Raw genomic sequence first — 13,981 nt, forward strand, 5'->3', positions numbered from 1 at the left:
TGTAGATTTGGTATGATGTTTCAACCAACTAGTTAAATGTATACTGTTACTGAACATAGTTTATCTCTAAAAAGTTATGAGAAATTAATCTAAAAGTTAGTAAAGTAATAGCAATATTGTTTAAAAAAAAATTGTTGATATCAAAAGTGCACCAAACACTGCTTCCATGCCGAAAATACAAAATAAATTCCCTGATATTTTTGCATTAACAACTTAATAATCTAAATAATTAAAACTTTATAACCATAAACATTAAACACATATTAAATGCTAGCTTGTGCAATGCATGATCTGCCGGATGGGATTGTAATCAACTTCGTGATTCGTTACAAAAACGGCAAAAATTATAAGATTTATTTGATAAATTTAATGTAATTTATCAAAATATCGTTTGTTAACGGTGCAAATATATAACCAATAAATGGGCTATACTTTCAAAACATTCCATCTTCAAAATAAACTGTAGAAGAATCTATTTCAATTTGTTTCATCTATTGTTTGTTTCAAATCAACCTCTTTCCAGATTCAGTTTGTGTAATTTTTATATCACAAACATATTACATTTCAAGTGGAATGGATGAAAGCGATGCTCGAGTTGGCTAAATGTTATCAGTGAAGAAAAACACATCATTATGCTGCATGATACTCCAATGATTAAAATCATACAGACATACACTAATGCAAAAAAACAATGCAAAGTATTTTAATGGATCTTAAGACCATGAAATCATAGACTAATACAAAAAACAATGCAAAGTATTCTAATAGATCTTAAAACTATCGCATTACTAAAAGTTTTTGAAAACGATTTTTGACTTCCAATGACACCAACAGGAATTAAAAAACATCAAAATTACGATAAGTTGATGCAATAGGCCTACCTCTTCAGTGTATGTCAAACTAAACGTTGTGATCATTATACATTACAGTATTTAATTATTGTTTGACAAAGCTAATAACCAGAAGGAACACACAAAACATGCCAAAAACTCATAAATAAAATTTTACGTTACACTAATGACTGAACTTGTAGTATGCTGAAGCCTCCAAAAATTAAATGTGAAACAAAACATTATTTGTCATCTTTAAACTAATAATACATTTTATGTCGACATTGCTTTACCAACTTTAGAACCATTTATACGCTGTAAAAATGTGCTTATGAACTTTCCTACTAAAACAAGCTTATCTAAATCTATACCAGACTTTAGACCCATTCCATTCAACATATACACAACATCCTCAGTTGCTACATTTCCTGAAGCCCCTTTAGCATAAGGACAACCTCCCAAGCCAGCAACAGAAGAATCAAACTTTCTTATTCCCATATCTAATCCAGCTAAAATGTTGGCTAATGCTTGCCCATATGTATCATGACAGTGCAAAGCAAGTTGCTTTACATCAAAAACAGGAATTAATTCATTAAGCAGGTCTCTTATAGAAGCTGGTGCACCAACACCAATGGTGTCACCAAGTGACACCTCAGCACAACCAAGTTGAAGTAATTCTCCTGTTACAATGGCAACATCCTTTGGTGAAACTTTTCCTTGATAAGGGCAACCAACAACACAAGAAACGTAGCCCCGAACTGGTATTTGCAACTTTTTGGCAGCTTCAAATATGGGTTCAAATCGTTTTAAGCTTTCAGCTATGGAGCAATTAATATTTGCTTGCGTAAAAGATTCTGAAGCAGCACTGAATACAGCAACCTCATCTACTTTAGCTTCAACAGCTTTTTCAAAGCCTTTAAAATTTGGTGTCAATGCAGAATAGGTCACTTCTTTTTTGCGATGAATTTTTTGCATTACCTCCAAATGATCTTGCATCTGTGGAACCCACTTTGGAGAAACAAAACTAGTTGCTTCAATGAAAGTTAAGTTACATTCCGCTAAATCATTTATGAGTTTAATTTTAGTGTCAGTAGGAACAAGGTTCTTTTCATTTTGAAGCCCATCTCTTGGTCCGACTTCAACTATTTTTACAAAATCAGAATAACGACACCGACTTACAGAACTTTTAAATAAACATACTCTTAACAAGTGCCTAGTTTTGAACATTTCTGATACGGTACTTTAAAATTCTGTTAATTTAAAAAAAGTCAGTTATTAATGATGACATCAGAGAAGCTGAATATTTTTTACCATGAAATTCAATATGCTAAGCACTAGTCATTTCCACAGACTTTGAATTTATGCTTCACTTCAAACCTGGGTTATGGTAGTTTAGTGTTCTTAGTAATTTAGTGTTCATTTGCTCTAAATGTTAGAGCAAATGATCGTTGTAAAAATTCAGTTTAAAACTTGCCAGTGGCCTCCACTTTGTAGTACATTGGCTTTACTTGCACCAAAATCCTTGACCATAATACCGTATGGAAGCAGGGCTATAGACCCAGTACCGTACTCCTCCCTGGTAGGGTGGAGTGAAAAAAATAAAAATCACTAATTCAAAAAACGTCCCCTCTCAATAGTTGCCTTTGGTCCCAAAACTAAGTTTAAAAGTGGTTTTGGGAAGTTGCCTCGAATACTCAGGCGACAACCTTGACGCAAAGGTCATGCGGGGGTCAAATCCCATAAAAATGCAATAACTCTGTGAGCGGTGATGCTAGGGAGCTAATTTTGATGCCAAAAGAAGCAGAATGTGCACTTTCCTATCTGTCTCAAAAGAAGTTTTTTTCGAAATTTCGCTAGATATATGGTTATTTTCACAAAATGTAATTTTCAGGTCAAATATGAATAACACATAGCATTATAATAATAATAATAATGTATTCTGGTCCAGTACACATGGTACTACAGAGAAAAACATTAACATACTCGCAAATAACAATTGATAAGAAAACGTAAATAAATAAAAATAAGAAATTTTTGAAGAGAAAACAAAAATCACAAAGAACAAAAAAGATAAGACACAATCATAAATAGTTTTCGACACGTCGCTTAAATATCGCAATAGACATACTATTGACTACAGCATATGGTAAATTATTCCAAGTGTCGACTACTCTATTGGCAAAGGAAAATTTACGGCAGTTCAGTTGAGCAAACTGTTTATGCAATTTAAAATTATGGCCTCTGGTTGAATTAGAGTTAAAAAGGAAATATTTGGAAGATGGTGATACCGAAACATTGTGTACTAATTTAAAAACTTCTGTCAAATCAAATTCATTTTCGATTGAAAATTGTTCAATGACCCTCTCAAACTAAGGATTTTGTTTACAGCTAAATGACAAACTGTCTCATCATCATCTGCCAACATCCCCAAGAGAATGTTTTCTTGGTGCGCAAAGAATGCATTTCGCTTAAGGACATCCAGTGCAATCTTCTTGACTTTATTGTTCGGAAATTTGACGACTATTTGTAGCACGTTGAAGAAGTTTTTCGGTCCATCTGTGATCGAGTGGTAGTGCTTGATTTCAAACCATGCCGGAAAGTAAACTCTAATGTAAAGTTCTACGATTGTTGTCAATGTTGTGGTCGTTGTACAGAAACATAGAAACGGGGTAAGTGACAGGCCAAGGTCAGCCACCTTGCATGGGAAAGTCCTCCAACTTCGAGAAGCTCGAGATCTTCATCAACAGTGCCCAACATTACGGCCATGCAGATTCTGTTTCTGTACCCATAATATTCGTCATTTAGCTGTGAACAAAATCCTTAGTTTGAGAGGGGTCATTGAACAATTTTCAATCGAAAATGAAGTGCCTGAAAGCGAAGCAGCACCAGTCCAAAACGAGCCAGCCGATGGGGAAGAATCCGTAGCTTCTGTCCATGTGAGAAAATTCAATCATGCTAAATCTTACTACAAACTTGTGAACTTAAATTCTGACCAAACCAACGAACCACCAGAAATTCGACACCTGAGTAACTGCGACATCGAAAAAATCAGAGAAGAAAAGCTCATTATTCGCCACCCATGCCACAATCAAGCTGTGAAGCGCCACATAAAGCTTGTAACCGAAGCTTCATCAGCAATAGCTAGCTTCAACAGACGTGACGGTCTGATCAGGCTAAAGATTCGGTCACGAAAACTGATGAAGCAATACAATACCAAAAAGCAATTTCAATCTTAGGTCCTCCTGCCGATACCATTTCCCCCTGCATAAAACTGGCATTTAACGTCTGTCGTCTAGGCTATTGTAATATTATGAAACCCAATTTTATATTTGTTTGTTGTTACCATCCTGTGCTTGTGCTTGCTCTAAAACCACTCAAATGTGTGTTTCATTGGTTAGAGATATATCATATATACTCATTATGCTGATTTCTTGTGAAGTGATTATGTTATGGTGATGTTAAACTGTGCATAATGCTATGTGTTATTCATATTTGACCCGAAAATTACATTTTGTGAAAATAACCATATATCTAGTAAAATTTCGAAAAAAACTTCTTTTGAGACAGATAGGAAAGTGCACATTCTGCTTCTTTTGGCATCAAAATTAGCTCCCTAGCATCACCGCTCACAGAGTTATGGCATTTTTATGGGATTTGACCCCCGCATGACCTTTGCGTCAAGGTTGTCACCTGAGTATTCGAGGCAACTTCCCAAAACCACTTTTAAACTTAGTTTTGGGACCAAAGGCAACTATTGAGAGGGGACGTTTTTTGAATTAGTGATTTTTATTTTTTTCACTCCACCCTACTCCCTGGGTGCAACCTAGTTTGTACCCTGAACAGTTCGTACCATCAGTTTGTACCCTGAAAAGATCGAGAGAAAAAATTAAAAAAAGCCGAAGTCGCTGATCGCAGTTTAATAGCACAAAGCCGAAGTCGCTGATCGGAGTTTCCGCAAACAACTCGAGGGTTATGGTTAGCGGAAACTGCGGAAAAATATTTGCGGAAACTGCGATCAGCGAGGGTTGGTAACGACTAGAACATCAAACAACTCAGGTGCAAGAGAAAACTGGGTTAGAGTTAGGGTAATAGTTACTTTTAGCGCCAAAAAACTCTCTTTTGCAAACCATCATTTTTTCCCGATTACTTTTCTTTTTTTAATTTTCTCTTTCGCCTATGGTTGCGGAAACTGCGATCAGCGACTTCCGCTTTTTTTAATTTTTCTTTCGATCTTTTTAGGGTACGAACTGAGGGTACGAACTGTTCAGGGTACGAACTAGGTTGCATCCCTCCTCCCTTATGTACTCATCTCTTACTAACAGTTCAAAAAAACTATGTAAGAATTATATTAGATGCTAGGTTGCGGCAATCAAAAGGAGTCTAAAGTCTCAACAAAAACATCAAAAATCTTAGTCGAGTACATAACTTACCCATGATGTAAAGGCTGTGGCATGTTTACTGATTTGTATTATAGCTTCCCGATTTGCTATGCTATATGAAAAAATGTTGGCCAAATAAAATTGAATTTTGTTAACTTGGCATGTTCGCCCCAATAACTCAGTTCGTTATGCACTTTACCTCACAAACAAAGAAACTGCAAGATCAAGCAAAGATCCCCTTACGACCATCAGCACTCTTGATAACGCACCATGGCCGATCTTCATAGCAACTGTCCATACAAATCTTAAATATATCAGCTAAAGCTATGTGGGCTAATAAAGCTACTATAGCCTAAATATATGTTGTTTTTGTTTTGTAACATTTTCTTTTTTTATTTTCCCTTTATATCATATATATCTTAAATTTTTCTGAAGGTGTTGCGACCGTGCCAAATTTCTTTTAACTCAATAATTTACTTCGGTCTCAAGCACGTTTTAACGTTTGCGTTTTGTCGCTTCTACCCTTTTCTTGACCTTGGCTATGCTGACGTGTATTGTTATGATCTGATGGTCAGAAATAAAAACAACTGAACTGAAGTTGGTTCTACTCACAGCCTCACAGGGTGTGGGCATGGGCAACTCATTTTCAAGGACATCTGCTGGATGGAATAATTCAGACAACAATCGGAAGCTTCACTCTGTCAAACTCGTTGATCGGGCCTGCGTCAGTAGTTCAAAGCCTTTTCAAATATGCGAAACAGCCAGGATAAGCTCTGAAAAAAGTTTTCTAGGTCCAAGTAAAGCATAAGGATTCAATCAATCAATGCCACTCACTGTCCTTGCTTCCTGCTGTGTGCAGAGTAGAGGAGTGTTGCCAGACACTTTGAAATGTATTCACTCATTATACTTGTTTGTCATAAATCAGATCATTTGGGATTCATGTCGTCTACCTCCGCGTGGTGAATCCTGGTAACTGGAAACTTTTTCAGGCTAATGACGACAATCAGAAGCAGAAACTGCAAAAATTCCAGGTCACAGACAAAGAAGTCTGATAAGCGTGACGCCTCCCCTGAGCATGTGCCCTTGTTAGGGCAAGTAGGCTATATTCTAACACCGTGAGGGAAGGCATCACGCTGCTACAGCTAAATGTAGAAGGTCTAACATCAGTCAAAATTTCGGTCACTGAACATCTGATCAACACAACTGCCAACGCCACTGTTATCCTACTACAAGAAACACACGCAGTGGATTCTTCCAGACTTAAAATGACTGGTTATGAACTGGCCGCCTATATCCATAGCGCTATTCACGGAATTGCTACTTTTGTGCATAGCTCTGCGCAGTGGCGTAGCCAAGGAGGGGGTTTTGGGGGTTACAACCCCCCCTTTTGGCACGCGTATGACGTCACGATATTGAGAATAATGCTTTCAGTCTAAAAAAAAATTGCCTAATTTTAAACAAAATTGCATTAAAAGAGCGAGTTTTGCCAATACCAAACATCTCAGCCAGGAATTAGCAACAAGAAAACACAGAGACTAAGCTTTATTTCCGAAAAATGCCGAAAAAAACTTGATCTTATCCTTTTGCTATGCTACCGGACAGCACCATTTTACAGGAATATTCGTACCCACATTTTTGTTGAAAATGCTCTCAGAATGCACCAAATTCAAAGTAATTTTTCAAAATTTTCTGGAGGAGGCCCCCCAGACCCCCGCCGCAGGGTGGTCAAAACCCCCCCCTTTCAAAATTCCTGGCTACGCTACTGGCTCTGCGACATGGCTTTCCTTCGCCTCCAGCAAGGAATCTGATGAAATAGAGTGGGCTGCTACAAAAATTGACAATATCGCAGTGGTTAACGTTTATAAACCACCCTCTACCAAACTATTGGCCGATTCTATTCCCTGTTATGACTCACCAAGTATATATGCTGGTGACTTTAACTCGCACAGCACGGAATGGAGTTATGCTACCACCAATAGTGACGCTCTACACTAGAGAACTGGGCTTCCATAATTAACGCTAAATTGCTCTATGACCCAAAACAACACGACAGTTTTTATTCTAATAGATGGGGAACTACTTCAAACCCTGACCTTGCATTTGTTAACCGTATCTGTTACTGGCGTAGACCTTATGGTCTCGCCCTCTGCTAATTCAGCAATTTCACATAGAAGTAGTGATGCTAAAAACCTGAGATTTCTTGACTTTTACTTTTTTTTCTTGCCCCAAATTTTAATCCCGATTATGTTGGTATCGGATAATTGTGAAGTTCACAATAAACCTTTTGTCACAGCCAGTTGTGAAATGCAAGAAATTTGCTTATACAGTATTCAATAGCTTGATTGAAAGTTTACTATTAGCGTGCGGTTTCATTTTGTGTTAACGCGACGGCGCTAAAATTCCAGGCAGCAAAATCCGTCAGTTTACATTGATTCAACGTCGATTTTGTTGTCTGGGTGGGGAGTCGGTCTCTGACGCAATATGAGTCATTCTTTGCTGGCAGACAATAATTAGGAAGGTAATTCGTTATTTGCGCAAATTGCTTTGTAGTGCAAAAAGTGCATGTAATACTGTTTGCACAGATACGAAAAAATAAAATTGATGAAATTCTGTCTTCAATGCAAGAAGACTTTCAAAATGAAATGTCAACTGAAAAATTTGACCAAGAAATGGCGAAAATAGGTCTAAAACCGAGTCTTTATCACCTTTTCTACCCACAAATACACAATCACGAATATATTTTGCGAAATAAAATGATTGAAGTGATAGATAAGGCTTTTGACCAACGGCATACCTTTTCCCGGTGTTAATTGATATAAGCCGACGGAGTAATTAGCAATAAGAGAGACGTAGACCCAGGGTTGGAAGTAACGACCAGTTGTCACTATTCGATAGCGTTATTCATTGCTTTCTGAATATCGAATGCTTATACCCATTCCTTTTAAAAATAAATATCGAATGCGCGTTATTCACTGCTTTTTTATGCAAGCAACGAAATCATTATTCGTTTTTCATTAATCGACATTTAGGAGAACTGCTGAATCATTTTTTGTTGTTCACTAACTTCGTCGTCAAAACGAATTTACGAGATTTAGTTGTCGGATTATTATCCGACCTAGTCCTCTTCCGGTTTACGAACTTTAAAGGATTAAGGAAAATTTTGCGGCAGCACAGTTCAGAAAAACCATGCCAGTACAGACATCTTATTATAACTAGTCTGCGCTTCTCGTATTTCGATTGAAAAAAGTGAAAAAAGGCGTCGGCCATTGTTAGTGTCTCAAACTCGCGTGAAAGCTGCGCTGTTAACGATAACATTTCTGAGCTGGTTGCGCTTCTGCAGAAAACTAACTTGTTAACTATAATTTAGAACTTTGGTGTAATAGAGGTTTTATTCATCTATGAAATGAATAAAAGCATGTGTTAAATTGCACAGAATTATACATACAGTCTATAATATAAAGCAAAAACACTGCGATGCGAGAGCACGTATAGGCTATGATGCACTGAATTCATCATTTCCAGCAGTTCAGCAGAACTCTTATTCAATTTGGCGTTACAGCTGAGCTGATGATTAGCCTATTGTAAAAATAGCAACAAACAGTTTATTACAACAAACCTAAGCGAATGATACGCTATATTATAGCGGCTTTAATGTATAGCTCAACAAAATCAAAACAAATTAAATATGGCAGTGGTTATTTGACCGGCTCCGGTCTTTGAATCTGAAACACTATTTGACCGGTCATGACGTCACTACATAAGCACTTTTTTCTTTTTCTCTTTCAAAGCAAAAGACGATAAGCGCCTTAAGTTTTAAATTCAACACGTTTTTTTCAACTGAATCCGTGACGCATACGTAACGTCTCGGGCTGCCATTCTAGAGGGAATGAGTTCGATTCTATCCGGAAGCGTTATTTTTTTCTTTTTTTTTTAACTAAATTTTTGAAAGTGGAAAGTTGTCTTGAAGGGTTGGTTGAGATGATGATTTGAAACTTGACTGATTGTTGTGTGACAATGAGACTGGATTTAATTTTTAACTTCGGACTTCAGCGAAACGTAATCTTACAGCCTATTAGAAGGTGTGATTTTTTCAGAGAATTTGTGCTAAGAAATGAAAGGAATTTGTTAAAAATAAAGACTAGAAAAATTTTTTTAATTCGTTTTAAAACTTTTTTATTCACTTGTTGATTCATTCATATCAGTTTGTATCCTTTTGTAGTTAAAAAACAAAAAAAAAAAAAGAACGCTTCCGGATAGTATCGAACTCATTCCCTCTAAAATGGCAGCCCGAGACGTTACGTATGCGCCACGGACCCAGTTGAAGAAAACATGTTGAATTTAAAACTTAAGGCGCTTATCGTCTTTTGCTTTGAAAGAGAAAAAGAAAAAAGTGCTTATGTAGTGACGTCATGACCGGTCAAATAGTGTTTCAGATTCAAAGACCGGAGCCGGTCAAATAGCCACTGCCATTAAATATTCACCAATACTGATGTGATGTCGAAAGGAATGTGGTTTATTGGTGTTTGAAAAGTACTGTTTTGTTAAGCGTTTTACGAACCAATTTGCCTTGTATTTGCTTGCAGGTTTCCTTACCAATGTGGTAAAACCTAATTTTTAAATAACATTTGGACACAGTTTTGACTAGCGTAGAAATGTGATTATCGGTAACGGTGCATTCAAACACATGATCCGTGAGATTAGTAAATATCTTGGAATGATTTATATTTCCAAGCACAGCTACCGCAATAGCTTCCACAATGCCTGGACGAAGAGGTAATCTCCCAGCTGTGGTAGTTAGTAACCGTTTAATGCATAATTCAGTTTCCTCACAAATATATACAACACTGAAAGAAGGTTTAAAAAGTCCACTTCTATCTTTAAACGATAAGAAGCTGGGTTGAACAGGTAAAGTGTGTGAACTCAGTTCAAATATCTAAAGTCCAGGGGTTTAAGGTTTTTATTGAAATTTTATTAACCCCAGAATTTGAAACACCAATTTTTGAACTAGCGTTTTTTTTAGAATGAATAGATTTTTGAATTTGAAACGTAAGAATTATCGTAATTGTCATACTATACTATAGGCCTACTATATTATATGTAAAACTTGTTTGTGCGGAGGTATATAAAGCACTTTCAAAATAAAAGAAAAAGCAAGCAATTACGTAATTTAAAATTAACAAATTCCAACAATATGTTTGCGATTGTAGAACAGCAAAGGTGAAATCATATAAAGATTTCGTCATAGAGGTGAATTGCGGAGACGCTTATTAGTTGTTATTTCACAGCAACTTGAAACTGAAGCTATTTCTTTAAAAGTTATTGTTGATGAAATCACACGAATTTACGTCATAATGCAACGTTTTGCTACAACGGAGAAAATCGAAAGCCATCAATCTCTATTGAACAGAATCCTGGTAAAAGCTGCGGTTGTGTTGTTGCATAGAAAACTATTTGTTTTGTCAATTATTTGTTCATAACAACTGAGTTTTTTAAGAAACGCAAATATTATGGGAGAATTACATTTTGTAGAAAGTAAAGTTGTGTTCAGTCGTGTTCTCATTGCTTTAAGAATTGGCGCTCCAGTTGTTTCAGGAACGAGGAGGCGACTGATTCTTAATTAATTCATCTACTTGTTTTAAAGTACATCAGGTTTGGTGGCCGTGCTTAACTGCTGTATATTTATCGATTCATATACCGCAATATTAGATCCTTTCATGCACGTCTTAAACCATTTTAGTTTTGCCACCTTTTCCTTTTGTTGGTTTTGTTCCTGTATTTCTTTTTCACAATATCATTTCTTTTGCATTCTGACAAGGAAAAATAAATTGAATTGAATTCAAAACAATGAAAATTCATTACGGGTCCCTACTACAAAAGCATTGGCAAACGCGCGGAATAGGTACACTAATAATGGCTGACGTCTGAACCTGCTTTCTTCAAAAATCTTAAACGAGAGAAGTGACGATGCGCGGTCTAGTTATAATAAGATGTCTATGCATGCCAGTGAAAGTCGTTAACAGTGTTAACATGCCAGTGAAAGTCGTTGTCCGCCCCGATAGCTCAATTGGTCAGCGCGTCACTTCTGGAACGAAGAAGCTTCAAGATCAAGCGGCGCTGGTTCGACTCTCGGGGTGTGCGCTTGAGCAACGCAGGTTAAGGACTGCTCTCCATTCAGCGGCATTTAATGGATGGAATAGTTCCCTGGCAACAAGACTTCAACAATCGGAAACTTCACTCTGTCAATCTCGGTGACCGGGCCTGCGTCAGTGATTCAAAGCCTCTACAAATATGCGAAACTACCAGGATTAAGCTCTACAAGAAGCTTTCCCAGTCCGAGGATAAAGATTCAATCAATCAATCAGTGTTGCCAACCTTGCGGTTTTCTCGCTAGTTTGGGCTTGTTTTTTCGAGTTTGCGTTTTTTTTTCTTTGAGTTTGCGGGTTGCTCGTTATTTTTTAAAATTATATTTAGTAATTACTATTCATTGCTTTTTTTAAGTATCGATAGCGGAAAGTCATTACTTTTTTGGGCACTATCGAATAGTGAAATAGTCATTGCTTTTTGACTAACGACTTCCAACCCTGCGTAGACCTGATGGTCTCGGCCAATAACTCTTGCCGCCAAAAGGAAGCAGTGACAGATACGGTTAAACTCAATGGCTCCTTCCCTCGCAGAGTTTTTTTAGACCCTTTTCCTAAATCCCAACACCGACCCTTTTTTGTAAGCCCTGCACACCCCATTATGCCACTAATGTCAAAACCAGTAAATCGATGGAACTTCCGTAAAGCCAACTGGACATTATTCACGGAGTATCTTAAACGCAAATGTACCAGTTTACCAAAACCAGCAACCATGGACATAAATGAAGCCTACACTTCATTCTTCCAACTCCTGTTAGATGCAGGTAAGGCCGGTATCCCACGAGGGCGAAGAAAGCAATATATCCCTACCTGGGACAAAGAATGTCAGTACAAGTAGCCTACAATGATTTCCTAAAGACTGAACCTGGCAGTGAATCAATTCAATGAGCAAATAACCTAACGGAATACCTTGATAAGAATCGCAGAGAGCGCTGGGAGGAAACTGTCCAAAGCATCGATTTTACTCATTCTAGTCGTTTGGCATGGAAGACATTTAACCGTCTTTCTGGACGCACCTCTGCTCCCAAGCGGTGCCCTGTCTCAGCAAACGCCATCGCGACACAAGTGCTTCGTAATGGAAGATGTAAGCAGATTGATGCAACATCGTCCAGAGCTGTCAACCGTGAGATCAAACAGCTTTGGGCGACACACAACTCTGACACTTATCTTGATTCTCCTTTTATTTTTAAAATCACAGAACTGCGTAATGCAATAAAACTCATCAAGACTGGTAAATCTCAGGGTCCGGATAAGATACCTCCTGAGTTTCTCAAGCATTGCCCTACCAATCTATTAAAATGGCTAGCTAAGTTCTTTACAGCTTGCTTTCAGCAATTGAAACTCTCTAAAATATGGCGTAAAGCTTCAGTGATGGCTATTCTCAAACCAAAAAAGCCTGCCGATGACACCAAGAGCTATAGACCAATACCTCTCCTTTGTGTCCCATTTAAACTCCTAGAACGACTGCTTCTTTTTACGTCTTGAACCTATCATTGAACCTCAACTACCGAAGGAACAAGCTGGTTTCCGTCATGGACGATCTACAGTTGATCAAGTTGTGAAACTCACTAACGACATTGAAGATGCATTCGAACATCGAGAGAAAGCTGGCCTGGTACTGGTTGACCTAACTGCAGCCTATGATACGGTATGGCATCGTGGACTGACTCTCAAGCTTCTTCGTTTTATCCCTAGGCGTCACACAGTTCGATTCATTTTGGAGATGATCTCTAATAGACGCTTCACACTTTATACCAGTGATGGACAGAGTAGTCGACCTCGCTCTTTGAAAAACAGCGTGCCTCAAGGATCAACCTTGTCACCACTGCTATTCAATGTTTACATCAGCGACCTCGCCTGCACCAAGTCAAAGCAATATGGTTATACCGACGATTTAGCCCTACTAGCCACTAATAGAATCTGGTCCAATGTAGAGCACTCACTGGAGTCAGATATGAAAAGAATTTCGGAATACTTAAATACGTGGAGACTGCAACTCAGTGCATAAAGACTGCCGTCAGTACTTTTCATCTCAATAATCACCAAGTCGACAGGAAATTGAAGGTCGAAGTCAATGATTGTCAGTTACCGTTCAAGAGTCAACCATCTCGGGGTAAAACTAGATAGGCAACTGACGTACAAGCAGCACATTCAAGGCCTGCGTGCAAAAGTAACTGCACGCAATGGACTTTTGAGGTGCTTGGCCGGCACAACATGGGGGGCAAAACCATCTACCCTCCGCATAGGTGGCCTGGCGCTTGCCTACAGTGCCGCGGAATACGCAGCTCCGGCATGGTGTCACAGTAAGCACACCAAAAAAATAGACGCTTGCCTGAACGAGACAATGCGCATTATTACTGGATGCTTAAAACCAACACCACAGCAATACCTTCCAGTGCTGTCAGGTAGCCTATCCTACCCGCCAATGTACGCAGAGAAGCGCTGGTGTCTTCGTTGGTAAATAAAGCCTGTGCTGATCCGAACCACATACTACACGATTGCGTATCCACTCTCAATGTCCCAATCATAAAACGCCTACCATCACGGTGCCCTTTTGTAAGGCATGCTGCAAAACTCCAGCTCGCTGATTTCAGCACGTCAGATGCCTGGTCCGAGGAATTGAGCACTGTGC

At 38.2% G+C, this 13,981-nt stretch overlaps 2 protein-coding genes across 2 annotated transcripts in view; both read right to left on the minus strand.

Moving 5' to 3' along the window:
• LOC145775679 (heparanase-like) overlaps positions 1-8,140 on the minus strand; it is a 79,822-nt gene extending 71,682 nt beyond the window's left edge. The window contains exon 1 of the mRNA XM_082587018.1: positions 8,059-8,140. The gene's annotated coding sequence lies outside the window, so the exon portion shown is untranslated. The remainder of the gene's footprint in view (positions 1-8,058) is intronic.
• Positions 674-2,029, minus strand: LOC145776376 (hydroxymethylglutaryl-CoA lyase, mitochondrial-like). The gene has a single exon (XM_082587773.1). The coding sequence runs from the start codon at positions 1,824-1,826 to the stop codon at positions 1,104-1,106; it is 723 nt and encodes a 240-aa protein (XP_082443899.1). The 5' UTR covers positions 1,827-2,029; the 3' UTR covers positions 674-1,103.
• Positions 8,141-13,981: the final 5,841 nt, after the last annotated feature.

This window comes from Aplidium turbinatum, chromosome 8 (genome assembly GCF_918807975.1).
Source record: "Aplidium turbinatum chromosome 8, kaAplTurb1.1, whole genome shotgun sequence".
NCBI lineage: Eukaryota > Metazoa > Chordata > Ascidiacea > Aplousobranchia > Polyclinidae > Aplidium > Aplidium turbinatum.

Excerpts from the sequence above, each read along its gene's own strand:
- LOC145776376 (XM_082587773.1), bottom strand. The coding sequence starts at position 1,826 with ATGCAAGATCATTTGGAGGTAATGCAAAAAATTCATCGCAAAAAAGAA.